The sequence below is a fragment of the Sus scrofa genome, chromosome 12 (genome assembly GCF_000003025.6).
Source record: "Sus scrofa isolate TJ Tabasco breed Duroc chromosome 12, Sscrofa11.1, whole genome shotgun sequence".
Classification (NCBI taxonomy): domain Eukaryota; kingdom Metazoa; phylum Chordata; class Mammalia; order Artiodactyla; family Suidae; genus Sus; species Sus scrofa.
Window position 1 is genome coordinate 20,636,289 of NC_010454.4, and position 26,825 is coordinate 20,663,113.

Consider the following 26,825-nt stretch of genomic DNA (forward strand, 5'->3'; position numbering starts at 1 on the left):
CCTCTCTGGGGTTCTTTGATTCGTCTCTGCTAGGCTGGTGAGGGAATGGGTCCTCTCATCTTCTCCCCTGAAGAAGAAGGAACACCAATGACCTCTGGAACCTTGGACTGGTCATATGGCCCAGACGGCAGCCCCACACCAGGTCCACGCCGTCTGATCCCTGGTCTCTCAGGGGCCCTCTGCTGGTTCTGGAATCAGTAATGCTTGGACCCTTCTGGCCCTCTGCTGCCCCCTGCTGGAGCTGCTGGTTCAGGCAGTGCGCCAAGCCGAGTGAAACACTGCCCGCTCCCCCGCCCGCCTCCCCCGGAGGCCCCAAGAGGCCTGATGCATGGTGGGTCACGATCTTAAGGCGCCTTTCCTGCCACCCTCGGAGCCCGCCACTCGGCCTCCCTCTCCCTTTGTAGCTCCACCTCTGACCCCGATCCCAAGAAAAGACCGTGGACACCGAGGCTGTTGCTCACTACGGTTGTTTACTGGGTCAGGCTAGTTTGGAACCCTTCTTAGAGCCGCGGCTCCTGAGTCTTGGGGCCGGTCCTGTTTGGGCTTCAGGGCAAGGCAGCGCCCGGCACTGGCCTCGAACACACAGCTGGCCAGAGGGTGTCAGGCAGCAGGTCATGGCGGCGGGATCCAGGCCTGGTGGTAGTGGCATTTGCTGGTGCACCTTCTGTGCCATGCGGAAGCCGCTCCCATCTGGGCTGCAGCCCTCCAGTTGCCGTTGGCCGGTCACCATCAGGCATCCACCGTCCACCTGAACCACCAGCTCCTCGGGGGTGAAGCCATGGGCATACATCTTCATCTGGAAGCCATCCTCCGCATGGACGTTGTCCCGCATAGCTGCCACATCGTCCGTGAGCTGCTGCACTGGCAGGGTGGCCACCTGGTTCTGTTCAGTGAAGGCAACGCTGGCACATCGGGAAGCTGACTGGCTCCCGTTGGGGAGACCGCTACTGACCCGCTGCATCCGAGAGAGCAACTGCTGGTGAAGAGCGCGAGGCTCCGAATGTAGCGCTCGGCTAGGGCGTGGGGGCCCCCGGGAGCGGGGGCCTCGGGCCGGAACGGCTGCACTCCCGCTCCCGCGGCGCCTGCTCTGTTGAGGGGGCTCCCCTGGCTTCCGGCAAGTTTCGCTTCCGCGGAATTTGGGATCAGCTATGCACATAGCTCCACGAGTCAGGTTGGCAACCGCTCTGACGCCTCCGCGGCTGCTTTTATCCCGGATCCTGCCCCTTGCTCGGGCCCTTCCCCAACTCCGTCAGAGGGCCCTGGCCTGCCGGGGCTGTGACCCAAACGGATAGGCCAAAAGAGGCCGGCGGCCTGTGAGCCCCACCCTGGAGCCGTCAGCAGCACGAGCAGAGATGAGATTGAGCCGCCCGGCTCATGCCCTTGCGAGAATCCGGCCTGGGGGCAAGCGGGGCCTGCCCTCTGAACAGAGCATCAGAGTGTGACTACAGGGTCATCCATTCTAGGAATGTCCTTCCGATCTCTGACCATGCACAATCCTGCGACACATAGGGTTTGGAAGGTGGACGCACCTTCCTGGTTTCCTTCATTCATCTGACCCTGGGCCTACTGGTGGCAGGCGCAGAGCTGGGCTCTGGCACCAGTGCCCACGGTGTGAGAGGAGAGCCACACCCATAGGCCCTCCTCTGCCTCTACCTCATCCCCACCTCTGCAGTTTTTTGAGGGGCCACAGCCATTATTCTGGCCCTCAGTGCTTTTATGATAAGCCTTTTTTTGTTGAAGTAAAACAGAAAAATGCACAAAGAGAACACACACTCGTGTAACCCCTCCACAGGTCAAGAAATAGTATTGTTGCTATTTAATCGCCACCCCAGCTGCAGGTCCGCGTCCGGAGGTACGCGGGACAGGGTCAGTGTGGGGACGGGAGGGAGCGAGGCAAGAAGCCGAAGCGACTCTAGGCCCTCCAGGTCTACACCTTCTCTCCCGGGCTTGGGAGGCGAGACCCCGGAGAAGCCTGCTTTGTGGGATGCTTCTCCCTGTTCCCACCAGGACAGCAATCTAGACTATCTTGGAAGCCTTCCGTAGAGATTACAAGTTTAGAGGAGTCCATCTGGGGTGCTAGGTAGGGCCTCACTTGGCTGTCCCGGATTTAAGAAAGAGGACAGAAAAGTCTGGAAGCTGGAGGCGAAGAGCGGCTGTGAAAAGACTACAACTCCCATCATGCTCCAAGGTAGCGACGCCTGCGCACCGAACGCCGGTTGCCCATGCGGCCCTAGGGCTGGGAGCGCCGCGCCGCGCCGCGCTCCGCAGCGGGGGAGGCCATGGCGGAACCTTCCCAGGCCTCGACCCCGGCCCCAGCCGCTCAGCCGCGTCCCCTTCAGTCCCCAGCCCCCGCCCCAACTCCGACTCCTGCTCTCAGCCCTGCTTCGGCCCCGACTCCGGCTCCCACTCCGGCACCAGCCCCCGCCCCAGCTGCAGCCCCAGCCGGGAGCACAGGGACTGGGGGGCCCGGGGTAGGAAGTGGGGGTACCGGGAGCGGGGGTGATCCGGCTCGCCCTGGCCTGAGCCAGCAGCAGCGCGCCAGCCAGAGGAAAGCGCAAGTCCGGGGGCTGCCGCGCGCCAAGAAGCTTGAGAAGCTAGGGGTCTTCTCGGCTTGCAAGGTGGGGGCGGGGCCTGGGGCGAGAGGGGGCGGGGCTTGGGGCATCCCAGGGCTCGGGTGGGCAAGGGGGCAAAGCTCTGATTGGGGAGCGCTTCTCGTCCCGGGGTTACAGGGTTATTGACGGATCCTTCTGTCTCCAGGCCAATGAAACCTGCAAGTGCAATGGCTGGAAAAACCCCAAGCCCCCCACTGCACCCCGCATGGACCTGCAGCAGCCAGCTGCCAACCTGAGCGAGCTGTGCCGTAGCTGTGAGCACCCCTTGGGTAAGGCAGTACCCTTGGAACTGGGGTGGGGGTGGAGGTCTTGGGTCCTGCTTGGACAGGATGACTTAAGTGCCACACAACTTCATCTTTGAGAGATCCGAGATGCTTCCTGAGGAGGCATTGGGTTGGGAGGAGAAAGGAGATCTCTCAGTCCAGAAGAGAGACCACCCAGGGCTGACACAGGAGCCCGCAGTCTCATTGCCGGTCACCCTGGTCGGAGGGACTGAGGATGCGTCTTGGCTGGTGGTGAAGAGGAGCAGGAAGCCCTGTCGATCCCTTCTATCAGTTTTCCACAACCACCACTTGTCCTTACAGCTGACCACGTGTCCCACCTGGAGAATGTGTCAGAGGATGAGATTAACCGGCTGCTGGGGATGGTGGTAGATGTGGAGAATCTGTTCATGTCTGTTCATAAGGAGGAGGACACGGACACCAAGCAGGTCTATTTCTACCTCTTCAAGGTGAGCTTCCTTGAAGGAAGAGTGTGAGTGGGCAGAGGAGGGAGGGTGGGGGGGGTCTGCCTTTCTGTGCTCCGCTGACTTCTACTCCTCCCTCTTCCTCTTCCTCCAGCTCCTGCGGAAGTGCATCCTGCAGATGACCCGGCCCGTGGTGGAGGGATCCCTGGGCAGCCCCCCTTTTGAGAAGCCTAATATCGAGCAGGTGGGACAAGGAAGGTGGTAAGATGGTTGGAGGTATAATGGAGGAGTGGGGAGCCAAGCTGGGGACAGGGGACAGGTTCAGAGAAAGGAAGAGGCCTTGCGCTAACTTCAGGGTGGGTGTGAAGGTGGGAGGAGGTGTGATTTCTCAGAGAAGGCCCTCCAGAGCCGGAGCCCCAGAGAGCCTTGCGCTCTGCCCTCAGGAAGCACCCCCCTACTTCTGGATCAGAAGTCCCTGCCAGTGGCTCACGCCTCCTCCCCTGTTTTGTCCCCCGCTCGCCCCCACCTCCTCAGGGTGTGCTGAACTTTGTGCAGTACAAGTTTAGTCACCTGGCTCCCCGGGAGCGGCAGACGATGTTTGAGCTCTCGAAGATGTTCCTGCTCTGCCTTAACTACTGGAAGCTTGAGACGCCCGCCCAATTCCGGCAGAGGTCTCAGGCCGAGGACGTGGCTACCTACAAGGTCAATTATACCAGGTAGGTCCAGCCAGGGACGGCGCAGGGGAGGCTTGTAGGTGTCTGCTCTCACTCAGCAACCCACTCCCCACCACCACCACAGATGGCTCTGTTACTGCCATGTGCCCCAGAGCTGCGACAGCCTCCCCCGGTACGAGACCACTCACGTCTTTGGGCGAAGCCTTCTCCGCTCCATCTTCACCGTCACCCGGCGACAGCTGCTGGAGAAGTTCCGGGTGGAGAAGGACAAGCTGGTGCCTGAGAAGAGGACCCTCATCCTCACCCACTTCCCCAAGTAAGGTTTGTTCTGGCCTATCAGGATCTTGCACCGTGTTCGCATCCTCCCTGTGGCCCCCGCTTTTTCCAGGAAGACTTCCTGGGTTGGTCTCTCTTTTCTCTCCATGAGCCTTCTGGGATCTGGGCCTCTGGCTGACGACTTACCCACGGCCCAGATGCCACTCGCTAGCTATTTCCCCTTTCACGTCTTGGTCTGGGGATGGCAGGTGCATGGCCCAGGTGCTGATACTGTCCCCACCCACCTCCCGATGGACGTGACTAATTGTTTCCCATGGGGCATGGATGCAGCTCAGAATCCTCACCACAGCACTCTAAGAAACCAGAACTTACACCTGTGAAACCGACTTCCACCCTGCACTAGTCCTTCCTGGGAGATTTACTCTTCTGCCACACCTTCCCTTCATTTTATTCTATCTTACTTGATCTCATGTATTTATTTTTGTCTTTTTAGGGCCGAACCCAAGGCACATGGAAATTCCCAGGCTAGGGGTCTGCAGCTACTGGCCTACACCATGGCCACAGCAACGCTAGATCCCAGCCGCGTCTGCGACCTGCACCACAGCTCACGGCAACACTGGATCCTTAATCCACTGAGCGGGGCCAGGGATTGAACCTGTGTCCTCATGGGTACTAGTCGGGTTCATTAACCACTGAGCCACGGCAGGAACTCCCTTCCTTTGATTTTAAACCTGGCTCGCAGCTACCCAGTTCAAGAAGCCTTTCCCGACTAATCCAGGCCCTCCTGTGCTCCTCCTGCCACCAGGCAGGAGTGACAAGGGGCAGGAGATGTGGAATCACACTTTGATACTGCGGCCCGGAGTGACTGGGTGCCCTGCCAGGCCACACAGCACAGGGTGGCATCGGTTCAGACCCCATCTCCCTGGGAGGTGTACCGGGGCATACGGGGCCTCTGCTTTCTGATCTGGATCATTCTGTTGCCCTCCCTTCAGTGAGGGGCTCCCAGAAATTGCAGGGGGCTGTGCCTCCTCATCTGAAGGCAGAGGCCGTCTCTGTTCTTAGGCGCCAGTTCCCTGAGGGCAGCCTCCAGTCCCTCCAGTGTCTGTCCCAGGCTGCTCCCTTGGTTGGAGGATGGAGCTGTGGGACAGACTGTGCCTCTCCCCCGCCAGATTCCTGTCCATGCTGGAGGAGGAGATCTACGGGGCAAACTCTCCGATCTGGGAGTCGGGCTTCACCATGCCGCCCTCGGAGGGAACCCAGATGGTGCCCCGGCCGGGTATGTGCCGTGTGCGGCCGGCCGGGCTCCGCAGGCTCTCGGCTTGGCCCTCCCCGCCTCTGTGGAGGAGGGGCTGTGCGTGGCGGCAGTGGGGAAGCACGGGAGGGCTCGGCCGTGGGTGGGAGAGTCCACCTCCCTTTGCAAGATGCGCCAGCGCCTTCGCTCTCCATCCTCTGGTTTTTTCGTGTCTCAGCTACAGTCAGTGCCGCGGTTGTTCCCAGCGCCCCCATCTTCAGCCCCACCATGGGTGGGGGTGGCAACAGCTCCTTGAGCCTGGACTCCGCAGGAGCCGAGCCCATGCCAGGTGGGTACTTGACCCCTGACCTCCGTCCTCGTCCCCCCCTCCCCCAACTTCTGCTCTCCCCGGGAGACCTTGTCAACCTCCTCAGCAGGCGAGAAGAGGAAGCTCCCCGAGAACCTGACCCTGGAGGATGCCAAGCGGCTCCGTGTGATGGGCGACATCCCCATGGAGCTGGTCAACGAGGTCATGCTCACTATCACGGATCCTGCTGCCATGCTGGGGCCCGAGGTGGGCCGCCTGGCTTCCTGACCGGTCGGGGAGGGGGCCTCGCCACCTGAGCCCCCTGCTTACCGCCCCTCCTCTGGCGCCCAGACGAGCCTGCTGTCGGCCAATGCAGCCCGGGACGAGACGGCCCGCCTGGAGGAGCGCCGTGGCATCATCGAGTTCCACGTCATCGGCAACTCGCTCACGCCCAAGGCCAACCGGCGGGTGTTGCTGTGGCTGGTGGGGCTGCAGAATGTCTTCTCGCACCAGCTGCCGCGCATGCCCAAGGAGTATATCGCCCGCCTCGTCTTTGACCCGTACGTCCCCAGGAGAGCCCAGCGCTGCCATGCCCAGGCACCTCCGCTTAGGCTTCTCCACTGCACTCGTGCATGCACGCACGCGCGCAGACACACACACACTCCTCTCTCCAACCCTGGGCACGTTTTGCTCCTTAGTTCCCAGCACTGAGTATAGCTCAGGCCTCCAGAGCTGCGGGGTCCTGGGGAGTATCTGGGGTCAGGTAGGGCCTGTGACCTGACACCTCTCCCTTCAGGAAGCACAAGACTCTGGCCTTGATCAAGGACGGGCGAGTCATTGGTGGGATCTGCTTCCGCATGTTTCCCACCCAGGGCTTCACGGAGATTGTCTTCTGTGCTGTCACCTCAAATGAGCAGGTCAAGGTGAGTCCATGCCCCTGGCCCCAGCTCCATCCCACCACCTGCTTCTTCATCTGGATCCCGTCATCCCACCCTCCTTTAATGGCCAGGCAGTTCCTCACCCTCCCACAAGGTGGCAGTTGTGGTTGATGACGGAATCAAGGAAACACCCGTTGACAAATGGAGCCCAAGAATCAGTTACACTTCTGTTTCCTTCTAGTTGGGTTTTTTTTTTCCTTTCTTTTTTCTTTTCTTTTCTTTTTTTTTTTTTAGGGCCACACCTGCGACATACAGAAGTTCCCAGGCTAGGGGCTGGACAGAGCTACAGCTGCCGGCCTACACTGCAGCTTGTGCCAATGCCAGATCCTTAACCCAATGAGCGAGGCCAGGGTTCAAACCCTCATCCTCATGGATCCTAGCCTGTTTCTTAACCCACTGAGCCACATCGGGAACTCCCTCATAGTATTTTGTTGTTGTTGTTGTTGTTGTTGCTATTTCTTGGGCTGCTCCCGCAGCATATGGAGGTTCCCAGGCTAGGGGTTGAATCGGAGCTGTAGCCACCCGCCTACGCCAGAACCACAGCAACGCAGGATCCGAGCCGCGTCTGCGACCTACGCCACAGCTCACGGCAACGCCGGATCGTTAACCCACTGAACAAGGGCAGGGACCGAACCTGCAACCTCATGGTTTCTAGTCGGATTCGTTAACCACTGCGCCACGACGGGAACTCCCCTCATAGTATTTTTGAGGTAAAACTGACCCATAGGACTGTGTGAGTTTAGGGTGTGCAGCATGGTGATTTGAGTCATATGCGTTTTGAAATGATTACCACAGTAAGTTTAGTGAACGTCCATCATCTCATATAGATACAAAATTAAAGGAATAGAAAAAATATTCTTTCTTTGTGATAAGAACTCTTCGGATTTATTTAATTTATTATTATTTTTTTTTGCCTTTTCTCGGGCCACTCCCACGACATATGGAGGTTCTCAGGCTAGGGGTCAAATCGGAGCTGTACCCACCGGCCTACACCACAGCTGCAGCAACACAGGATCTGAGCTGAGTCTGTGACCTATACCACAGCTCATGGCAACGCCGGATCCTTAACCCACTGAGCAAGGGCAGGGATCAGGGATCGAACCTGCAACCTCATGGTTCCTAGTCAGATTCATTAACCACTGAGCCACGACAGGAACTCCTCTTCAGATTATAGTAACACTTTTTTTTTTGTCTTTTGTCTTTTTTGGGGCTGCACCCATGGCACATGGAGGTTCCCAGGCTAGGGGTCCAGTCAGAGCTGTAGCCGCCGGCCTACACCACAGTCGCAGCAATGCAGGATCCAAGCCAAGTCTTCAACTTTCACCACAGCTCACGGCAATGCTAAATCCTTTACTGAGCGAGGCCAGGGATCGAACCGTCCTCATGGATGCTAGTTGGGTTCGTTAACCTCTGAACCATGATGGGAACTCCTACAGCAACACTTTTGAGTGGATCTGTATGTCCTTCATCAGAAGAACTTTTACTTGACATTGCGGAGTTAATAAGTTTTACAACAGCCCTGAGCTGGGTGGGTGATAATTCTGGTTTCTGTCCTTTATTGTTACAACAGACCCCCTAGTAGGATCCCTAGTTGTCCAGTTTTACAGATCTGAACAGGTCTGCATGGTGCCTCCTTGATCCTGATGTGTGCAGAAGTCACTGTCTCTGGGGGTTCAGATGCTGCGATGAGTGGAGTTCCCCCTCCCCCACCCAGTTCCAAGGCCCAGGGACTGAGAACTAGTGGTCTGTGGACCACAGCTTCCTGGTTTGGCTCCTGGCCCTCCCTCCCGTGACCAGTCACCTGACTTGGGCACATTTCCTAACAGCTGAGTTTCAGGGGGTTTTTTGGATTTTTTTTTTTTTTTTTTTTTGGCTTATTGTCTTTTTTAGGGCTGATCCCTCAGCATATGGAGGTTCCCAGGCTAGGGGTCTAATCCAAGCTGCAGCCGCCGGCCTATGGCACAGCCATAGCAATATGGGATCTGAGCCACATCCGTGACCTACACCACAGCTCAGAGCAACCCTCGATCCTGAACTCACTGAGCAGGGCCAGGGATCAAAACCCGCAACCTCATGGTTCCTAGTCAGATTCGTTTCTGCTGCGCCACGATGGGAGCTCCACTGAATTTCAGTGTTTTAGCTCTTTCATGGGTTAACTTGAGAACAGGTCTGTAAGAACCTGTCTGCTGCCTCCTGTCTCTAGCTGCAGGCCTGCCCCCTCCCCGCCAGCCCTGTTCCCCTCCCCTGTCAGCCCTGCTTCCCTCCCCCGCAGGGCTATGGGACTCACCTGATGAATCACCTGAAGGAGTATCACATCAAACACAACATCCTCTACTTCCTCACCTACGCCGACGAGTATGCCATTGGCTACTTCAAAAAGCAGGTGACCCTCGCCTCACCCCGAGTGCCCACTGCCTGGGGACGGGTCATTCTGTCTAGCCCCCTGGTGTGGGTGGACTGGGGTCCCTTGGGTCCCCTGCTCCATCCAGCACCTGCGGAGCCGTCCTTCACGCCTCTCCTCCCTGGCTGCTGCCCCGGGAAGGAGCAGGGTTCTCAAGGGAAACTTCCCAGGTGCGGATTCAGGTTGGAAAAGCCTTGCTGATGCATCGGTGGGAACTCGCCACCTTCCAGGGCTTCTCCAAGGACATCAAGGTGCCCAAGAGCCGCTACCTGGGTTACATCAAGGACTATGAGGGCGCGACGCTGATGGAGTGTGAGCTGAACCCTCGGATCCCCTACACGGAGCTGTCCCACATCATCAAGAAGCAGAAGGAGGTGTGTGCGCGTGTGCGTGCTTTCACACAGGTGCACGCTCCATGGGGCTTTTCATGAACCTGCACGCGAGAGTGAGCACCGGTATGGGCATGTACCGCACATACACATGTGCATGTGTGAAGTGGGATGGCCCAGGAGCGATCCTTGCTCGTAGGAGGAGTGGCTGTTGGAGTCTGTGGTGGGGCCCTGACTGTGGCCCGAGAGGGTGGTTGCGGAGCTGGGGTTGGCCCCTCAGACTCTTCCTTCCCTCAGATCATCAAGAAGCTGATTGAACGCAAACAGGCCCAGATCCGGAAGGTCTACCCCGGGCTCAGCTGCTTCAAAGAGGGCGTGAGGCAGATCCCTGTGGAGAGCGTCCCTGGCATTCGTGAGCAGCGGGGGTCTTGGTGGGGGAGGGGGCGCACTGTTGGGGGTGGGGACAGGCATTCTTAGGGGCGTTCTCCCCACCCCTGCTTTGCAGGAGAGACGGGCTGGAAGCCGCTGGGCAAGGAGAAAGGGTGAGTGCTGCGCGGAGGGAGAGGAGCAGGGAGTGGGGGCGGAGGGACCAGGAGCCTCAGACTCCGCCTCTCGCCTCTCTCTCGCCCCAGGAAAGAGCTGAAGGACCCGGACCAGCTCTACACGACCCTCAAAAACCTGCTGGCTCAGATCAAGGTGGGCAGACCCCCTTTTGGGGGTCCCTGTGCCAATATCTGGCTTTGCGATGGGGGCGGGGCAGTCACCAGCTGGTTGTGGGCGCCGTGGGCCCGGGCCCAGCTTGGCTCTCCTTGCAGTCCCACCCCAGTGCCTGGCCCTTCATGGAGCCCGTGAAGAAGTCGGAGGCCCCAGACTACTACGAGGTCATCCGCTTCCCCATCGGTGAGGACCTTCCAGTCCAACCCCTTCCTCCCCTTTTCGCTGCGCCGCCCCGCATCGTCCCGGCTCCTTCCGTCCTGGGCCATGTGGCCTCTGAAAGGCACGCCCTTGTCCCCTGCTGCCCCAGACCTGAAGACCATGACGGAGAGGCTGCGCAGCCGGTACTACGTGACGCGGAAGCTCTTCGTGGCGGACCTGCAGCGGGTCATCGCCAACTGCCGCGAGTACAACCCCCCAGACAGCGAGTACTGCCGCTGCGCCAGCGCCCTGGAGAAGTTCTTCTACTTCAAGCTCAAGGAGGGCGGGCTCATCGACAAGTAGCCTGACTCTGGACCGTGGCCTCCACCCGTAAAGTCTCCGTCTCAGGCTCTGATCTGATGCCTGAGGTGGCCCTACCCAGGTCCCCCTCGGTGTGAGACACTCCAGCGGGGGCCCTGCACCCCGCGATCCTGCAGCCTTTCTGGGCCCTGGGGCACCGCACGCCTGCAGCTCTGTCCCATCCTTCCTTGTGTCTGACCTTGGGGAGGGGTTTCTGGGTCTGGAGCCCAGCCCCTCTAGAGTGGCTGGTGGCCCCCAGCCCGGGTCTCCCCACTAAGCTATGGCGTCTTAGAAGCCCGGGCCTGGCCCAGGTCACTGTTTCCTCAAGGGCAGGATTTCCAGTTTTCGCTTGAGTGACGGGCCCTCAGGGGTTGGAAGTTCAACCTGGACTGGAGGGGCCGAGCGTCATTCTGCACTGATCTGTTTTTCCCCTGGGGTGGGGGCATGGGGACCATTCATTTCTTGGCATTAATCCCTTGGAGGGAACAATAAAGTTCTTTTTTTTTTTTTCTCTGTGTGATTATTTATCAGTGGAATCCCCAGCCTCAGCAGGCAGGGCCCGTTCTGCCAGCATGGCTCACGCCTGTCCCCGCACCCCTGGGCTGATGGCTACCTGCCCGTAGCCCCCCACGTCTCCCTGCTTGCTTCTGCTGGGCCAGGCATCGTCACGTGGGTGGGATCGGTTACAGCCGCGGCCCTCACGGGGGCGGGGCGGGGCCGGGCGGTGAAGACCCCTCTCCAGGGGGTGGGGCCAACAGGACCCGGGAGGGAAGAAAGGGTATCTTGCTGGCAGCAGCCTTTCTGTCTGCCCTGCTTCTGAAGCTCGTAGTTTTTTTCGGAGGGGCAGGGAAGGGAGAGTCTTAGTTTGATCTCTGCTGGGCTAGCTCCTCCCTTCAGTTTCAGTTTCCATTTCCTTCTCAGCAAGCCCAGCGGCATCTGGGCTAAGCCCGCAGAGCGCAGAGCGGCCAGTGAGACGCTGAGGGAGCAGGTGTGGTCCTTAGTCCTCTGCCTCCCCTCCTACCCAGATAAGGTTCCTGGTAGGTCCCTCCGTGGCCCTGCCCTCTCCTCCCTCAGGCGGGGGTGGAGTCCGGGCAAAGGGAGTGGGGAGAGGCGCTGAGGGGAGGCTGGGCTGGGAGGGGTCCAGGGGTCTTGAGCTCCCTGCCATTCCTAGAATGGAGCTGCGACCCTACCAGTGGGAGGTGATCATGCCCGCTCTGGAGGGCAGGAATATCATCATATGGCTGCCCACGGGCGCTGGCAAGACCAGGGCGGCTGCTTATGTGGCCAAGAGGCATCTGGAGACTGTGGATGGAGCCAAGGTGGTTGTGCTGGTCAACAGGGTAAGTGGCCTGCCCGCCCCCCAGCAGGGTCTCAACTCCTCAGGCGCCTCTCAGGATCTTCCAGAACTCCAGAGCAGCTGTGGCCGTCTCCAAGCTCACATGTCTTTTCACCCATTCCAGCCCAGAGCCATGTCCTGGGGGTCACCCTGCCTTCCCTGCCCCTGGCCCTGCTCCAGCTTCCTCTCCCCATCTCATTCTCCACCCCCAGGTACACCTGGTGACCCAGCATTGTGAGGAGTTCAGCCGCATGCTGGACAGACGCTGGGCCATTACCACCCTGAGCGGGGACATGGGGCCACGAGCCGGCTTTGGCCACCTGGCCCGGAGCCATGATCTGCTCATCTGCACAGCTGAGCTGCTACAGAAGGCGCTGACCAGCGAGGAGGAGGAGGAGCACGTGGAGCTCAACGGTGAGGACCGCGGGCCGCGGGCAACGGTGTGCCCCCAAAGTCCCTGCCTGCCCACTCCAGGGCTCCTGTTCTAGTAAAAGCCTTGGGACATCTCGTGGGACGAGGGATCCCCGCTCACGAAACCGCAGCAGACACCTTCTAAAAACCAACCCCCGTCTACAATGCAGGATCTTGGGCCAGTCCTTTCCCCCAGCTGAGCCTCAGTTTACTAATCTGTAAAATGGAGGTAAATGGCCGCTGCCTGGCCCTGGGCCCAGCTGCAAGCAGTGAAAGGAGGAAGGAATTCTCCCATGAGTTTGGGGGCCACATGAAACAAAGCTTGTGGGAGGAAGGGATTTGCAAACACGGGTCATAACCTCCCCACCCCACCCCCACCCCCACCTTCCTGCAGTCTTCTCCCTGCTGGTGGTGGATGAGTGTCACCACACACACAAAGACACCGTCTACAACATCATCCTGAGCCAGTACCTGAAGCATAAATTCCAGAGGACGAAGCCACTGCCGCAGGTGCTTGGGCTCACAGCCTCCCCAGGCACAGGCAGGGCCTCGACACTCGATGGCGCCATTGACCACATCCTGCAGGTCAGCTCAGCCCCTGGAACTCTGCCACCAGAAACCTCCCTGGCCTGCCTGGCCCTATCCCATGCCCACCCGCCCTACTCAGGCTCCTGAGCCAGGGTTTGGGCTCCTTCTTCACCTAAGCGCCAGCCTCAGAAGGCTTCTGGTTGCGCTTAGAATGATCTCCCAACTCTTCGGGTTTATAAAGTTCCATGTGATCCAGCCCCTGCCTCCCTCCCTCCTGCTCCTCCCGCCTTCTCTCTGTATCTTGAGCATATCCAACTGGTTCTCATCTCAGGACCTTTGCACCTGCCCTTTCTTTGGCCCCGAATGCCCTTACCCTCCACTTTACCTCCTTAGCTCTTTTCTTGTCATTCAGGGAACAACTGAAAAGTCACCTCTTCAGTGTCTTCCCTGCGCAGCGCTGCCCTCTTTCACATCATCCAATTTTATTCTTTTCAGAGCTAGTTAACACCACCCCAACTCTCTCATTCTGTTACTCTCTTACCTGTTTATCATCCCTCTCCCCAACTCCAGTGTAAGATGCTCTGTAGCCCCAGTAACTAGAGTAGCACTGGGCACAGAGAGAGTGGGCCGTAGCTCTTTGGTGAATGCATGAATCCTCACTCACAAGGGCCCTGCCTCAGGTGGGACCCATCCTGCCCCCAAGCACTGCCTGTTGTCCCCACAGGACCCCCTCCCCATACCAGTGAACCCCTCTTTGTTGCCCCAGCTCTGTGCCAACCTGGATACGTGGCGCATCATGTCACCCCAGAACTCCCGCTCCCAGCTGCAGGAGCACAGCCGGCAGCCCTGCAAACAGTACGACCTCTGCCACCAGCGTGCCCAGGTACATGGGGAAGGGGGCATGGCGCGGGTGGCGTCCGCTGTGAAGTTAAGGCACCTGGGGTTGAGCTCTGACTCCACCTGTGGCTTCAGGTTATTTGCCTGTGTCTCAGCCTCCATCTCTGTTTTCTGTGAAATGGGGCAGATGCAGCCCATACCCTAAGGCTGCTGTTTGGTTTGACTCAGATGCCACCATGGGCATCTGTCAAAACACCAGGCACACCATACAGTGCTTCGCAAACCATAAAGCTGGGGCACTGTGTGCTGAGTCTGCTCTAAGCCCTCTCCTGTGGCACGGACCCTGCCTGGCGTCTGCTGTGACAGGGCTGGATGGGGATTAGACATCCCTGCGTACCCATTCTCCTGATGTGTATGGCGATCTCCTCACACCCTCTCCCTTCTGGTCCAGGACCCGTTTGGGGCCAAGCTGAAGAAGCTCATGGACAAAATCCACCGCCATCTGGAGATGCCGGAGTTGAGACGGGACTTTGGGACTCAGACATACGAGCAGCAAGTGGTGGAGCTGAGCCAAGCTGGTGAGAGGGGGCTGACCTGGGGGAAGGCAAGGGGGCTGCGGTGGTCCAGGCTGGGTCAGCCTGGGTGGAGTCTTTCAGGGGCGGGGTCTAGGTGGGAGTGGGCCCTGGAGGGGCGTGGCCACCTATTCTCTGCCAATCCGGCCCTCCGGCAGCGGCTGAGGCGGGGCTCCAGGAGCGGAGGGTGTATGCGCTTCACCTGCGTCGCTACAACGATGCGCTGCTCATCCACGACACAGTCCGCGCGGTGGACGCCCTGGCCACGCTGCGGGATTTCTACACCAGGGAGCGCGCCACCAAGACCCAGATCCTACAGGCTGAGCGCTGGCTGCTGGCGCTGTTTGATGGTGAGGCTTGCAGCTGACCTAGAAGTCAGAGGCCAATCAGGGCACAGGTGCCAATGTGGGTGGGGAAGGTGCCAAGGAGGGTACTCGAGCCCTAATTTTCTAACCAAAGGTCAAGGTTGTGGATATGACAAAAGATATTATGCCCTCATTTGTGAAGGTTTGCAGGGATGAAAAAACTAAATCAGGTGATTTTTTTTAAAGACAAAAATGTTATTTTAAAAAATCTTATTGGAGGAGTTCCTATCATGGCGCAGCGGAAACGAATCCGAATAAGAACCATGAGGTTGTGGCTTTGATCCCTGGCCTCGCTCAGTGGGTTAAGGATCTGGCATTGCCGTGAGCTCTAGTTTTGGCCACAGAGGCAGCTCGGATCTGGCGTTGCTGTGGCTCTGGTTGTAGGCCGGCAGCTGTAGCTCTGATCTGACCCCTAGCCTGGGAACCTCTGTAAGGTGTGGGTCTGGCCCTAAAAATAACAAAACAAAACAAAAAAAGATCCATCCCGGAAACTGGGTTGAAGGGGGCTGCTGGAGGAGCAAAGGATTCTACACTGTAGGCCCCGGATGTAAGGCTGGTTTCGGGCTGGGCGGGCAGAGGGAGTCCTTAAATGTGCTTTTGGTGCTGTTGGTGCTGTTCAGGGAATTGGGCAGGAGCAGGTGTCCTCAGCTCCCTCCCCCGCAGGGCTCCTGTAATCCCCCCACCCCCACCCCCTGCCTTGCCCGCCTCCGGGACTGAGTCCTGCGCCTCAGTTGTGGGGCTTTTCCGGCAGATCACAAGAATGAGCTGGCCCGCCTGGCAGCTGATGGCCCAGAGAACCCGAAACTGGAGGTGCTGAAAGAAATCCTGCAGAAGCAGTTCAAGGGTCCCAAGAGCCCCCGGGGCATCATCTTCACCCGAACCCGCCAGAGCGCTCACTCCCTCCTGCTGTGGCTCCAGCAGCAGCCGAGCCTGCAGACTGTGGACATCAGGGCCCAGCTGTTGATTGGGGCTGGGAACAGCAGCCAGAGCACCCCGATGACCCAGATGACCCAGGTCTGGGCTTTGGGAAAAGGAGCTGAGCATGAGGGAGGGGACACAGAGATGGGGACGGACTGTCTCCAGGCAGAGCACAGAGAGCTGGCGCAGAAAGGAGTCCCTTAGGTCCCCGGTGCTGAAGCTTCCTCCAGTCTGGGGCTCTCTGGGAGGAGAGAGACCGAGGCTTGGGGACCTGCAGGAAAAGAGACAAATGATGTCCCCAATGGGGAATCGGGGGTCTGGTGTCCCTTCTGGGTGGAGAATAGGTCCTGAGAGCTCCTGGAGTAGAGGGCAGGAACGCTCAGGGGTCCCTAAGGGAGAGAGTGGTTAGAGGGTTACCTGGGAAGGTGAGCAAGGTCTTGGGGGTACTTGGAGATAGAGATGGGGACTCAGGATTCCTAGAGAAAGGGGCCAAGGTTGTGAGTAAAAGGGCTGAACCAGGAGGGGCTGGGCTGGCAGGAGGGTAGGCCTGAACCCCCCTCATCTCCCACCCGCTTTCTCCTCCCCCACCCCCAGAGGGACCAGCAAGAAGTGATCCAGAAGTTCCGGACTGGTGCCTTGAACCTCCTGGTGGCCACGAGCGTGGCAGAGGAGGGGCTGGACATCCCCCAGTGCAACGTGGTGGTGCGCTATGGGCTCCTGACCAATGAGATCTCCATGGTCCAGGTAGCCGAAGCATCCCTCCCCAAAACAGCCCTCAAAGGATGCTGGGTGGACCCCAGCCCCACCACTCACCCCTCTGTTTTCTCCTTCCCCAGGCAAGGGGCCGGGCCCGGGCCAGTCAAAGCGTATACTCGTTTGTGGCAGCCCAAGGCAGCCGGGAGCTGCGGCGGGAGCAGACCAATGAGGCGCTGGAGAGTCTGATGGAACAGGCGGTGGCTGCTGTGCAGGCGATGGACCAGGCCGAGTACCAGGCCAAGGTCTGTGGGCAGCCTGCGTGCCCTGTGGGGAAGGGGGCCGAGGATGCTCTGCCTGGCAGGTCTTGGGCTGCACACATGTACACTCCCCAGTCCCCCTTCCTCTGGTGGCTCTCCTGGCCCACCTGGGGAAGGTTGAACAGATGGAAAGGTAGAGGCTGGGGGAGGGGCCGCCAAGGAAGGCAGAGGCTGTTCGAAATGCCTTGGGAACAGGCTTTGTCCAGGCCTTTGAATTTATCCTCATCACCAAATACTTTGTGTATCTGGGAGAGCCACCTCACAGCCCTTCTGGAACCAGGCAGGGGGAAAACAAACAAAAACACATCCACAAAATAAGCCCAGAACCAGGACTTAAATCAGTTCCCCTAAGGCAGCATCACTATTGTCCAGCCCTGTCCAAGATGGTCCTGTTTCCTTTTTTTTTTTTTTTTTTTTGTCTTTTCTAGGGCCACTTCCCGTGGCATATGGAGGTTCCCACGCTAGGGGTCTAATTGGAGCTGTAGCCGCAGGCCTACACCAAAGCCACAGCAACTCGGGATCCGAGCTGCATCTGCGACCTCCAGCACAGCTCACGGCGATGCCGGATCCTTAAGCCACTGAGCAAAGCCAGGGATCAAACCCGCAACCTCATGGTTCCTAGTCAGATTCATTTCCGCTGCGCCACAATGGGAATTCCAGCCCCTGTTTCCTAATTGTTAATGATGCCCCATGTTAGATTAGAAGAAGCCACTTTGCATGAAATCATCCACAGAGGTTGCCTCAGAGTTCTCTCGTGGTTCAGTGGCTTAATGACCTGGCACTGTCACTGCTGTGCCTCTGGTTACTGCTGTGGCGTGGGTTGGATTCTTGGCCCGAGAACTTCCACTTGCTGGGGGTGTGGCCAAAAAAAAGAAAAAGAATCTTGCCTCTCTCCCGTCGTTGTTTCCACCCACATATTTTTTTCACAGAGCTGCTCCTAAAAGCTCTAGGGGTGGTTGAGGAAGGCCCCTCTGGCTGCCAATGATCTGAGGTCTTTGGAGCCCTTTGCCCCACTGGGAGCATTCTTGGGGTCAGGGCCCTAGGGCCCCAGCCATGCCCAGTGTCCCCTCCCACTCCAGATCCAGGAGCTGCAGCGGGCAGCCTTGGTTAAGCGGGCAGCCCGGGCAGCCCAGCAGAAGAGTCGGCAGCAGAAGTTCCTGGCAGAGCAAGTGCAGCTCCTGTGCATCAACTGCATGGTGGCCATGGGCTACGGGAGTGACCTGCGGAAGGTGGAGAGTGCCCACCATGTCAACGTGAACCCCAACTTCAAGTGAGACCTGTGGAAGGGGGTGTCAGGATGGGAGGGAGGGGCATGATGGGGGATGGAGAGTCCCTCCCATCCAGATGCTGCGTTGAGGGTTTGGGAGGTTAAGGAGTTCCCGTTGTGGCTCAGTGGTAACGAATCCAGCTCGTATCCATGAGGATGCAGGTTTGATCCCTGGTCCTGCTCAGTGGGTTAAGGAGCCGTGAGCTGCAGTGTAGGTTGCAAACACCTTAGATCCCGTGTGGCTGTGGCTGTGGCTGGCAGCTGTAGCTCTGACAACCCCTAGCTTGGGAACTTCCATATGCTGCAGGTAGGGTCCTAAAATGCAAAAAAAAAAGCATTTGAACAACTACCAAGTGTGCATTCTCATGAGAGTCTGATTAGACAGGTCTTGTCACCCCATTTTACAGATGAGGAAACAGAGGCTCAGAGAGGCTAAGTGACTTGTCCAAGCTCCCACAGCCACTGTGTGGTCGAGCAAGAGCTGGAATTCAGGATGCCAAATGCTGAGGGCCCACAGACTGGCCCCCTGGTCCTACCTACTTGGAAGACATCGAGAGAGGCTAGTTGTCCCTGAGCCATCCCCTCATCTTCTGCCCTCTGGAGGGTAACATTCCCCCATGCTCCATCTGTTCATTCACTAAGTATTTATTAGGCACCAACTGTGTGCCAGGCCACTGTGCCAAGGAGCTTCACACAGGTTCTTTCATTTCAATTAGGACTTGAAGGGTGGGTGGGGTTGGAATGTGAGGTGAGTACAGGCAGGGGAAAGGCAGCAGGAGTAATTCTGTTGACTCGAGCGGAAGCAATGGTGAAAGACGAGATTCCGAAGGAACACGGACCAGCCTGTGGAGGACCTTGAAGGTCGGCCCTGAAAGTTTAGCCCTTATCCTGCAGGCAGTGAGGAGTCCTGGATGGGTTTGGAGCAAGAGAATGCCAAGGTCAGATGTACATTTTTAGAGGATCACTCTGGCAGTTGGTGGAAGGATGACGTGAGTTTGAGAGGAAGGATGGAATGGGAGGAAGGATGGGGCAGGGAGAACCTTCGAGAGACTGTTGAAATCATCCAGGCAGGGAGTTCCCGTCATGGCTCAGTGGTTAACGAATCTGACTAGGAACCGCAAGGTTGCGGGTTCGATCCCTGGCCTCACTCAGTGGGTTAAGGATCCGGCATTGCTGTGAGCTGTGGTGTAGGTCACAGATGCGGCTCGGATCCCACGTTGCTGTGGCTGTGGTGTAGGCTGGTGGCTACAGCTCCGATTCGACCCCTAGCCTGGGAACCTCCATATGCTGCAGGAGCGGCGCTAGCAATGGCAAAAAGACAAAAAAAAGAAAAAAAAGAAAAAAAATCATCCAGGTGGGTAGTGCCAAAGCCTGAACCTGGACAGAAGGGGGCGCCTTAGAGGCGGCACATACAGAGTATAATGAAGACTGGATTTCTTGGCTCTGGGAAGTCTCTGTCTCTTGACAAACAGAAAGACCCAACTCAAGGCCAAGGAGGAGGCTGAACAAGCAGAGGGCATGAGACGGGGGCTGGGGGGAAGGGATGGGGGTCCCTGAGGGCTGCGGCCACGCCCATTCCTCTCCAGGATCTACTACAACGTCTCCCAGGAGCCTGTGGTCATTGACAGAGTCTTCAAGGACTGGAGGCCCGGGGGTGTCATTCGCTGCAGGAACTGTGGGGAGGTAAGTGGGGGGGCCATGGCCCTTTGCTCTCAGGGTGCCCTCACTGGGGTGGCAGAGACAGCCCTGCCCCAGGAGCTCCCAGTCTGAGAAGAGGAGCTCTTCCCCTGTCTTAGGAAGCTGAGTGTGATGGGGACATAGCTCTCTGCAGAGGTGGGAGACATGGGCCCAGCCTCCTCTGACCCCAACTTTCGAGAAGCCCCGTCTGAGGACAGAGGTGTAGACTCCGCCATCTCTGTCCCACCTCCAGAGCTGGGGCATGCAGATAATCTACAAGTCCGTGAAGCTGCCAGTGCTCAAAGTCCGCAGTGTGCTTCTGGAGACGCCCAACGGGCGGATCCAGGTCAAGAAATGGTCCTGCGTGCCCTTCCCGGTGCCTGACTTCGATTACACGCAGTATTGCACCGAGAGCCTGACCGACCTCTCCCTGGACTGACCGCCTTGTCCCTGCAGTGCCCGGCTCAGCCTGCAGGGGGCGGGAGACTCCGCGGCCGCCACCTGGGTCCAGCCCGGCCTCCTGAGCTGGAGTCTGCGCGCTGACCAGCTACGGAGGAACCCCAGGCCCCCAGGCTGGCTTACACACTGAGAAAGTAGCCAAAGAGCCATGGCTGGTCCCCAGCCCCCCCTCACATGTACGCAGCTTCATATGGACCGGCTGGAGAACCGGGACACGGTGCCAGGAATCACCAGGTTCCTGTGGCCTCGACATTCCTTTCCTGCCAAGGGCACTTCTGTTTTTTGAGGTTCCCTATAGATTAAAAATAAAGAAGTGGAAAATTGGTGTAGAAAACATGTGGCATTTAAAAAACAGATGTGTTGAGGTATAATTGACATCAAGTGTGTGATTTGATAAGTTTAACATGTCTGCTCTTCCACAATCAAGATAATGAACATCACATCACCCTCAAAACGTCCTTGTTCCCATCGTAATCCTTCCCCCCTCCCCTTTCCCCTCTACTGATCTGGTTTGTGCTATATATGTATTTAAATATATATATATATATATATATATATATATATATATATATGTATATGGGGTTTTTTTTTAGGGCCACACATGCAGCACATGAAAGTTCCCAGGCTAGGGGTCTAATCGGAGCTACAGCTGCCTGCCTGCACCACAGCCACAGCAATGTGGGATCCATGCCACGTCTGTGACCTATACCACAGCTCACGGCAACCCCAGATCCTTAACCCACTGAGCAAGACCAGGGACTGAACCCACATTCTCATGTATACTAGTCAGATTCGTTTCTGCTGAGCCACCGTGGGAACTCTTCCTGTGCTGTATTTCTAATGTTAAGGATTTTTTTTTAACACCCCCTCTTTATGGCTAACATGTAACCTTTATTTGAAGAGAGCATCAAAAGTCTAAATTTGAGAGCCATCAAGAATGTGGGGCCTTCCTGCCCCCTCCACCCCATAATAGGCTCAAGCCCCAATGCCTCCCTCTCCATCCTCTCTTGACCCCTGGGTCATCTCCCCCGGGCTGGGGAGAGGCTGAGATCTAGGATTTGACAGGTAGAGCTTAAGTGGGCATGAGGGTGGGAGAAGTTGTAAAGGCCTAAATCTTCTGTTCTCATTTTAACAAGAAAGAAAGAAAGGAAAAGAAAGGCAAGATCTAGGTTGGTTCTTCAGGGAAAGGGCTATTTCTGTAGTAAGAGGCCCAGCAGGCAGGAGTCACCTTCAAGAGGAAGGGAGGGGGCTAGAGCAGAGATATGAGAGCAGGATGGCGGTCCTTCCTGCCGTCTAACCTCCTTCCCTCCTGCTGCATCCCTGGTCCTGCCTAAGGGTAGGTGGGAAATAATGCGTGCTCCCTTCTCCCAGCATCTTTCTTCGCCTTCATTTTTTTTTTTTTTTTTCTCTCTGTCTTTTGAGGGTCGCACTCGTGGCATATGGAAGTTCCCTGGCTAGGGGTCCACTCGGAGCTACAGCTGCTGGCCTACACCACAGCCACAGCAATACGGGATCTGAGCCACATCTGACCTACACCACAGCTTACAGCAACCCTTGATCCTTAACCCACTGAGTGAGGCCAGGGATCGAACTCGCATCTTCATGGATCCTAGTCAGGCTCGTTACCACTGAGCCACAACTGGAACTCCAGCATCTTTCTTCAGTATGCTCTTGTCTGAGGGCTGATATTCCAGTAGCAGATTTTTTGGCCTCCATTCCCCCAGAGATTGTACCCCCTTCTCCCAGGGCCTCTCTTCCTGCTAATCTCCAGTGTTTCTTGGCTCTGGCTCCAGGAGTCACCCTTCTTCTCTCTTCTGTGCCATCTCCACCTCCCGGGGCCCCTACTTCTGCCCATCTGCTCCCCACTTCACCCTCAGTTGTAATCTCCCCTGCCAGCAACGTGCTTTTTACAGGTCAATAAAATTAGCGACTGGGGGCAGAGGGAGGGGGGCAGGGGCCCAGGGGTGCTAAGCTCAATGGCCTTGAATGTGGCTGGACGCACGGAGTCTGGACGCCAGTCATTCCAGGGCTAAACAGTGACAGCTGAGGGACCTGAGTTGGCGTTGGTGGTGGCGGTGGTGTGCTGCGTTGCTGGGAGAGAGATGGACTGAGGATAAAGATGACCTGGGCACCTAATGGTCCCCTCAGTGGCCTGAGCTCCTACACAGCTGGCCCTTGGATGGGAGACCCTGACTTTAAAGGGGGTGTCCTATTTTGCACCCGCCTTGCCAGGCTAGGAGAGCTTTCTTGAGCGCAGATGGAAGGGGGCCCACAGAGGAGGAGGGTTTCTGGGCTTGCTTCTTCGAGCGAGGGGTCTTCCAGGGCACCTGGGCAAGGCTGCCTGAAGGAGGGCATTTCATGAGGTCCTTAGAACCCAGGCATCCTAACTCCCAGCCCCCAGAAAAGCCAGAGCTCCAGAGCCTCCCCAGGGGCCCGGATGCTGCCCCCCACTTCCACCGCCCCGTTTCTGCCCACCTGAATAAGCCGGCCCGCCCCTCCAGGCCCAGAGTCCGGGAGGGGCTCGGCGGCGGCTCCCTCAAGCCCCGCCCCCGCCCTGGGCCCCGCCCCCTCGCCGGCGAGCGCGAAGCCGCTGTGCTCGCGAGCGCGGCGAGAGCAGGTGGCCGCCGCGGGCTCGTCTCTGCCCCGCAGGTAAGTCTGCGACGCGGGCTGGTCTAAGCGGAGAACCTCGAGGGCAGCGCAGGAGCACAAGGCAGCCCCTTCTACCTGTCCTGGCCCCTCGTCTCAAAACTGGGGCACCCCACGGGGCAGTGAGGACACCCCTATTGGCTCTGCGCACCGATGCTGGGCTCAGATAGCAAGCAGGTGGGACTAAACTCTGTGGAGAAGTTTAGAGGGTCCAGCTGGCTACCCTTGATATCGGGGCGGGCTGCGAGGGACGGGAAAGGACAGAACCGGGCCTTAGGCACGCAGCTTTCTGGAGGAAAGCAGGTCGGGGGTGGTGACCGCGGGGTTCCGGATAAGGAACCTCATTGACTCCGCGTGCCCGGTGCCTCATCCAGTGCTGCATCCTACCCACCCCCTCCCTTCGGGGGCGATGGGGTGACCCAAGCGGCTTCTGTGGGAAAATGAGGTAAGAGCCACTGCATAGCTTAGCTGGAGCCTGGGTTCTCTGGTGGGCCAGAAAACCGGCATCATTTATTTACACCCTGGATACAGATGTGCGGGGGTGAAGGGGATGAGGGAGCCGGGGCTGGTCCGGATGGCCTGGGGAACCCAGAAAGCCTGGAGACTGACTAGATCTTTTCTGTGCCCATGTCCCAGAGCCAGATGGGGGAGGGAAGTGGTCACAGAAGTGGGTCTTATTGCAGGTGGGGGACGGGGAGGATCCATCTGCACCCTCTGTGTAGGGATTTGGGCTGTAGGAAAAGGGTCCCGCCTCCTGGGACCTCAAGGAAGGCTTCCTGGAAAAGGAGGTCCTGGGCTGACAGCTTAGATGTGATGCTTAGAGCCCTGAGTCACAAAGGAAAGTCCATCTTTGGGCCTTGTTGCCACTTTGGGGTAAAGCAGAGGACCCCGGGTTGTAGAATGGAGGCAGGTCAGGACACTGCCATCTGGATCCAGCCAGGACCCCACAGACCTTCTAGAGATCATCACAAGCCAACGGACAGACCAAGTTCCAACTCAGGTGGGCCAGCTTCCTGTGTCTGTTCGCTTCCCCATTCCATTGTCTCCTCTCACCTCCTCATACATCATCACTGTCAGGAAGTTCTTTCTCATATCTGACCTTCATCCTGCCTGCTTCTGTGCCAGCGTCTTGCTTCTGGGAGGCAACGTGCTATAGTGGAAAGACTGGGGGGTTGGGGGTCAGCTAGACTTGGGTTCTAGCATCTCTACCTGCTGTGTGACCTTGGGCCAGTTACTTCACCTCGGAGTTCACTTCCCCACCTGTAAAATGGGGATAATTATAGAACCCACCTCATAGGATGGCTGCAAGGATTAAATGAGAATATGCACGTCAAGCGCTTAGCACGGTGCCTGGCGCCTGGTGAGGGCTCAACAAGTGTAAGTGTCTCCTCGCGTGTGGGACAGCAAAGCCGATCTGCGGGGAGTAGGGGTGGGGTTGGAAGTTCTTTTTTAAACTTGGCCAGAGACAGCAGTGGCCTTCACCACTCCCCCACCCCCACCCCAGCCTCTTCTGGTCCCGGATCTTCACTGACTCTCACTGGGCCACCCAGGGCCCCTCACGGCCTTCTCTCTTAGTCACCCTGTTTTTGTCTCCAGGGTGAGGAGAGGGGTCCTAGCAGGGCAGGGACCACCAGGAGCAGGAGCCCACTTGGGGAAGGTTAGGCCTCAGGGGAACCAACTGGTTTAGAGACTGAACAGAAAAGAAAAAAAAAAAAAAAAAAAAAAAAAAGCCTGTCGTCATCACCTCCCTGCCCTCCCCATGTCCACAAATCCACAACTTGGGGTCAAGCTGCTCTCAGTTTTTCCAGGAAGATAAATAATGCAAGTGACTGAAAGTCCTGTTTGGGGATTGTCTAAGCTGCCCTCCAGTCCTTGGCCCTCGCTCTGGAGGCTGCCAGGGCAGGCTGGGTCTAATGAGCAACCTTAAACCTGGGCCAGGGAGGGGGTGCCCGTGCCCTCGCTGGCTGTTTCAAGGGCCCTGCTCTAGCCCTCGTCTGGCTGTCCCTCTCCCCGTGGGTGAGGAGTCGCCAGCAGGGCCAAGGGAATGAGCCCAGGAATCCCCTTTTGGGACCACAGTGGCCACACCTGTGACTCCTGAGGTCCCTGCCTGGAAGGTCACCAGCTTGCTCCCAGCCCACGCCAGCCTCTTGGCTGGTCCTGTTCGACTCAGGGCAGATCATGCCTCTGCTGTGTGCACCCCTAGACCCGAGGGACAAGTGAAAGACGGCTAAGGAATGCTGTTTGCAGAGCATAGAGATGGAATCAGGATGTGAGAGGAGGCTGGGTATCTGCCTCCATGCATATAAGTCTGTTGCAGTGCAGAAGGGAGCTGGCCGTAGGAAGGGGGGCTGCTGGCTGGGGCTGGGGAGGGAGTGGAGCTGTCTCCCTACACAGAGTTTTTCTTATGCAAAATGCTCAGGAGTCAGAGAAATCTAAACTGGAAGCTGGTCTTCCAGGTAAATTATGAAAGTGTGGTTGTCAAGGTGGGAGAATAGAACATATTTGGGTTTGTTTTTTTTTTTTTAGGCTTCGCTCATGGCTTATGGAAGTTTCCAGGCCAGCAACTGGACCCGCTCCATAGAATTGACAATGCCAAGTCCTTAACCACTAGGTCACCAGGGAACTCCAGTTTATTAGCTTGATGTATAACTTTTAAAAATTTAGACATGGGTAGATGGGCTCTCGTTTGTCCTCCTCCTGCTCCAGGCTCTGCAGGTGTTAGGGGTGGGCCTGGCATCGTCCGGGACTGAAACTATTTGGTGAATCCCCGTCCTGCTGGCTCTGGCCCCCAGGATACTAGCATCCCTGTAAACTGGGGCTTAGAATACGCCCACCTGGCCCAGGAAGGAGTTTCAAGGTGAAATGACTGTCAGCTGTCACTGACAAGCAGTCCCCCCTTGGGCCTGCTGACCTCATTCTCCGTGCCAAAATTGGGACATTTAGAAAATGTCCTGTGATGCTTAAGAGGGAAGGGATGAGGGGGAGAGAGGCTGCTTATCTCCTGAGCGTGGGGAGGGTGTGGGTGCTCAGTGGACCTAAGGAGCAAGGAGGGAGCTCAGTGGGGCTGCAGCAGCGAGAGGGATGGAAGTCAGACTGCAAGAAGATCAGGGCCGGACCCCACCATCTCTCTACCTGCTCTTCTCACAGGGAGCTGGGCCCATAGCCTGTAAGGGGCCAGGGGTCTATAATGTGGGTCCCCCTGTAAGACTGGATCTTGGGCTCTGGATGGGGAGGAGTACGGGGCCCAGATGGCCAGGCCGTGGGTGTCACCCCTGGCGGGAACGAATGGCACATTGGTCTCGACCATAGCTGAGTGCCCTGGGGCAGCTGGACACGCCGTCTGTTCAGAGGAGGAGATGCACGGCTTCTGGTGGCCCTCTCTGACTCCCTCCCGGATTCTGATGGGGCTGCTTGAGGAACAAACCCGCCTTCCTGGCCTCGTTAGAGCTGTGCAGTGCTTGCTGGAACGGGACACACACTCAGACCCTCACACACCCAGACAAGCACACCCACCAACACTAACTCACACTCGCACCCCTCATCAGCTCTTCAAGCACAATCCGGAGTGGGGACCCCTGGCGGCCCCACACAGACACGCGTGCTATGCCAACCTCTTGGCCCTCAGCACGGGTTCACACGCTCTCCCCTATCCGTGACTTTTCATTCACCTTGGGTGACCCGCCAGCTCCAGTGGCCAGGGCTTGGCTTACTTGGGGGTGGCTAGGGGCCAGGTGCCTGCAGGGTACAGCCCTGGGGACAGGAGGCAGCAGGCTCTCCTGGGACTCCCTGAACACCCCACCAGGCTCGACATTCAGCCCCTCTGCTCCCCCATGGCTCACAGGGACTGTCTCCAGATCCCTGTGTAGTTCTGGGAGCCTCTCTCTGCCTGTAAGTGTGTCTGTCCCTGTGTCCTGTGTGCTCTGCCTGGCCCTTCCCCTGCTCCTATGCCTGTCTTGTTGTCTCTCTTCTCTGCCTGTCCTCTGAGTCTCTTTTTCTTTGTCTTTCTCTTCCTTTTTTTTTTTTTTTTCTATTTTAGGGCCACACCCATGGCATATGGATGTTCCCAGGCTAGGGGTCGAATCAGAGCCACAGCTGCCAGCCTACACCACAGCTGCAGCAACGCAGGAT

The 26,825-nt window shown here is 57.8% G+C and overlaps 3 protein-coding genes across 8 annotated transcripts; 2 read left to right on the plus strand and 1 right to left on the minus strand.

Moving 5' to 3' along the window:
- On the minus strand, window positions 451-2,107 carry HSPB9 (heat shock protein family B (small) member 9). Its single transcript, XM_003131404.4, has one exon. It carries the CDS (start codon window positions 1,154-1,156, stop codon window positions 479-481), a length of 678 nt encoding a protein of 225 aa, XP_003131452.4. The 5' UTR covers window positions 1,157-2,107; the 3' UTR covers window positions 451-478.
- KAT2A (lysine acetyltransferase 2A) lies at window positions 2,205-11,176 on the plus strand. 4 transcript variants are annotated; one of them, XM_013980959.2, is made up of 18 exons: window positions 2,205-2,618; window positions 2,758-2,881; window positions 3,197-3,342; window positions 3,452-3,541; window positions 3,832-4,013; window positions 4,096-4,287; window positions 5,417-5,523; window positions 5,717-5,827; window positions 5,913-6,052; window positions 6,137-6,345; window positions 6,582-6,708; window positions 8,996-9,106; window positions 9,295-9,498; window positions 9,751-9,865; window positions 9,959-9,995; window positions 10,086-10,149; window positions 10,269-10,353; window positions 10,478-11,176. In XM_013980959.2, exons 1-18 carry the CDS (start codon window positions 2,280-2,282, stop codon window positions 10,669-10,671), a joined length of 2,577 nt encoding a protein of 858 aa, XP_013836413.1. In that variant the 5' UTR covers window positions 2,205-2,279; the 3' UTR covers window positions 10,672-11,176. The 4 variants fall into 4 exon arrangements, with proteins under 4 accessions (XP_013836413.1, XP_013836414.1, XP_005668887.1 ...); XM_013980960.2 differs by having other exon boundaries at window positions 5,916-6,052; XM_005668830.3 differs by having other exon boundaries at window positions 2,206-2,618; window positions 9,355-9,498.
- On the plus strand, window positions 11,410-20,403 carry DHX58 (DExH-box helicase 58). Of its 3 annotated transcripts, none has more exons than XM_005668814.3 (13): window positions 11,417-11,656; window positions 11,840-12,008; window positions 12,217-12,418; window positions 12,810-13,000; window positions 13,710-13,826; window positions 14,232-14,358; window positions 14,511-14,702; window positions 15,469-15,731; window positions 16,230-16,379; window positions 16,472-16,633; window positions 17,728-17,918; window positions 19,502-19,598; window positions 19,846-20,403. In XM_005668814.3, the coding sequence occupies exons 2-13, from the start codon at window positions 11,841-11,843 to the stop codon at window positions 20,029-20,031; spliced, it is 2,046 nt and encodes a 681-aa protein (XP_005668871.1). In that variant the 5' UTR covers window positions 11,417-11,656; window position 11,840; the 3' UTR covers window positions 20,032-20,403.

Bases quoted from the DNA above. Each gene is read 5' to 3' on its own strand.
- KAT2A (XM_013980959.2), top strand. From the start codon at position 2,280: ATGGCGGAACCTTCCCAGGCCTCGACCCCGGCCCCAGCCGCTCAGCCG. The intron at 2,619-2,757 runs GTGGGGGCGGGG...TTCTGTCTCCAG, and splicing joins GGGTCTTCTCGGCTTGCAAG to GCCAATGAAACCTGCAAGTG. The intron at 10,150-10,268 runs GTGGGCAGACCC...CTCTCCTTGCAG, and splicing joins ACCTGCTGGCTCAGATCAAG to TCCCACCCCAGTGCCTGGCC.
- HSPB9 (XM_003131404.4), bottom strand. From the start codon at position 1,156: ATGTGCATAGCTGATCCCAAATTCCGCGGAAGCGAAACTTGCCGGAAG.
- DHX58 (XM_005668814.3), top strand. From the start codon at position 11,841: ATGGAGCTGCGACCCTACCAGTGGGAGGTGATCATGCCCGCTCTGGAG. The intron at 12,009-12,216 runs GTAAGTGGCCTG...CTCCACCCCCAG, and splicing joins TGGTTGTGCTGGTCAACAGG to GTACACCTGGTGACCCAGCA. The intron at 16,634-17,727 runs GTCTGTGGGCAG...CTCCCACTCCAG, and splicing joins AGGCCGAGTACCAGGCCAAG to ATCCAGGAGCTGCAGCGGGC.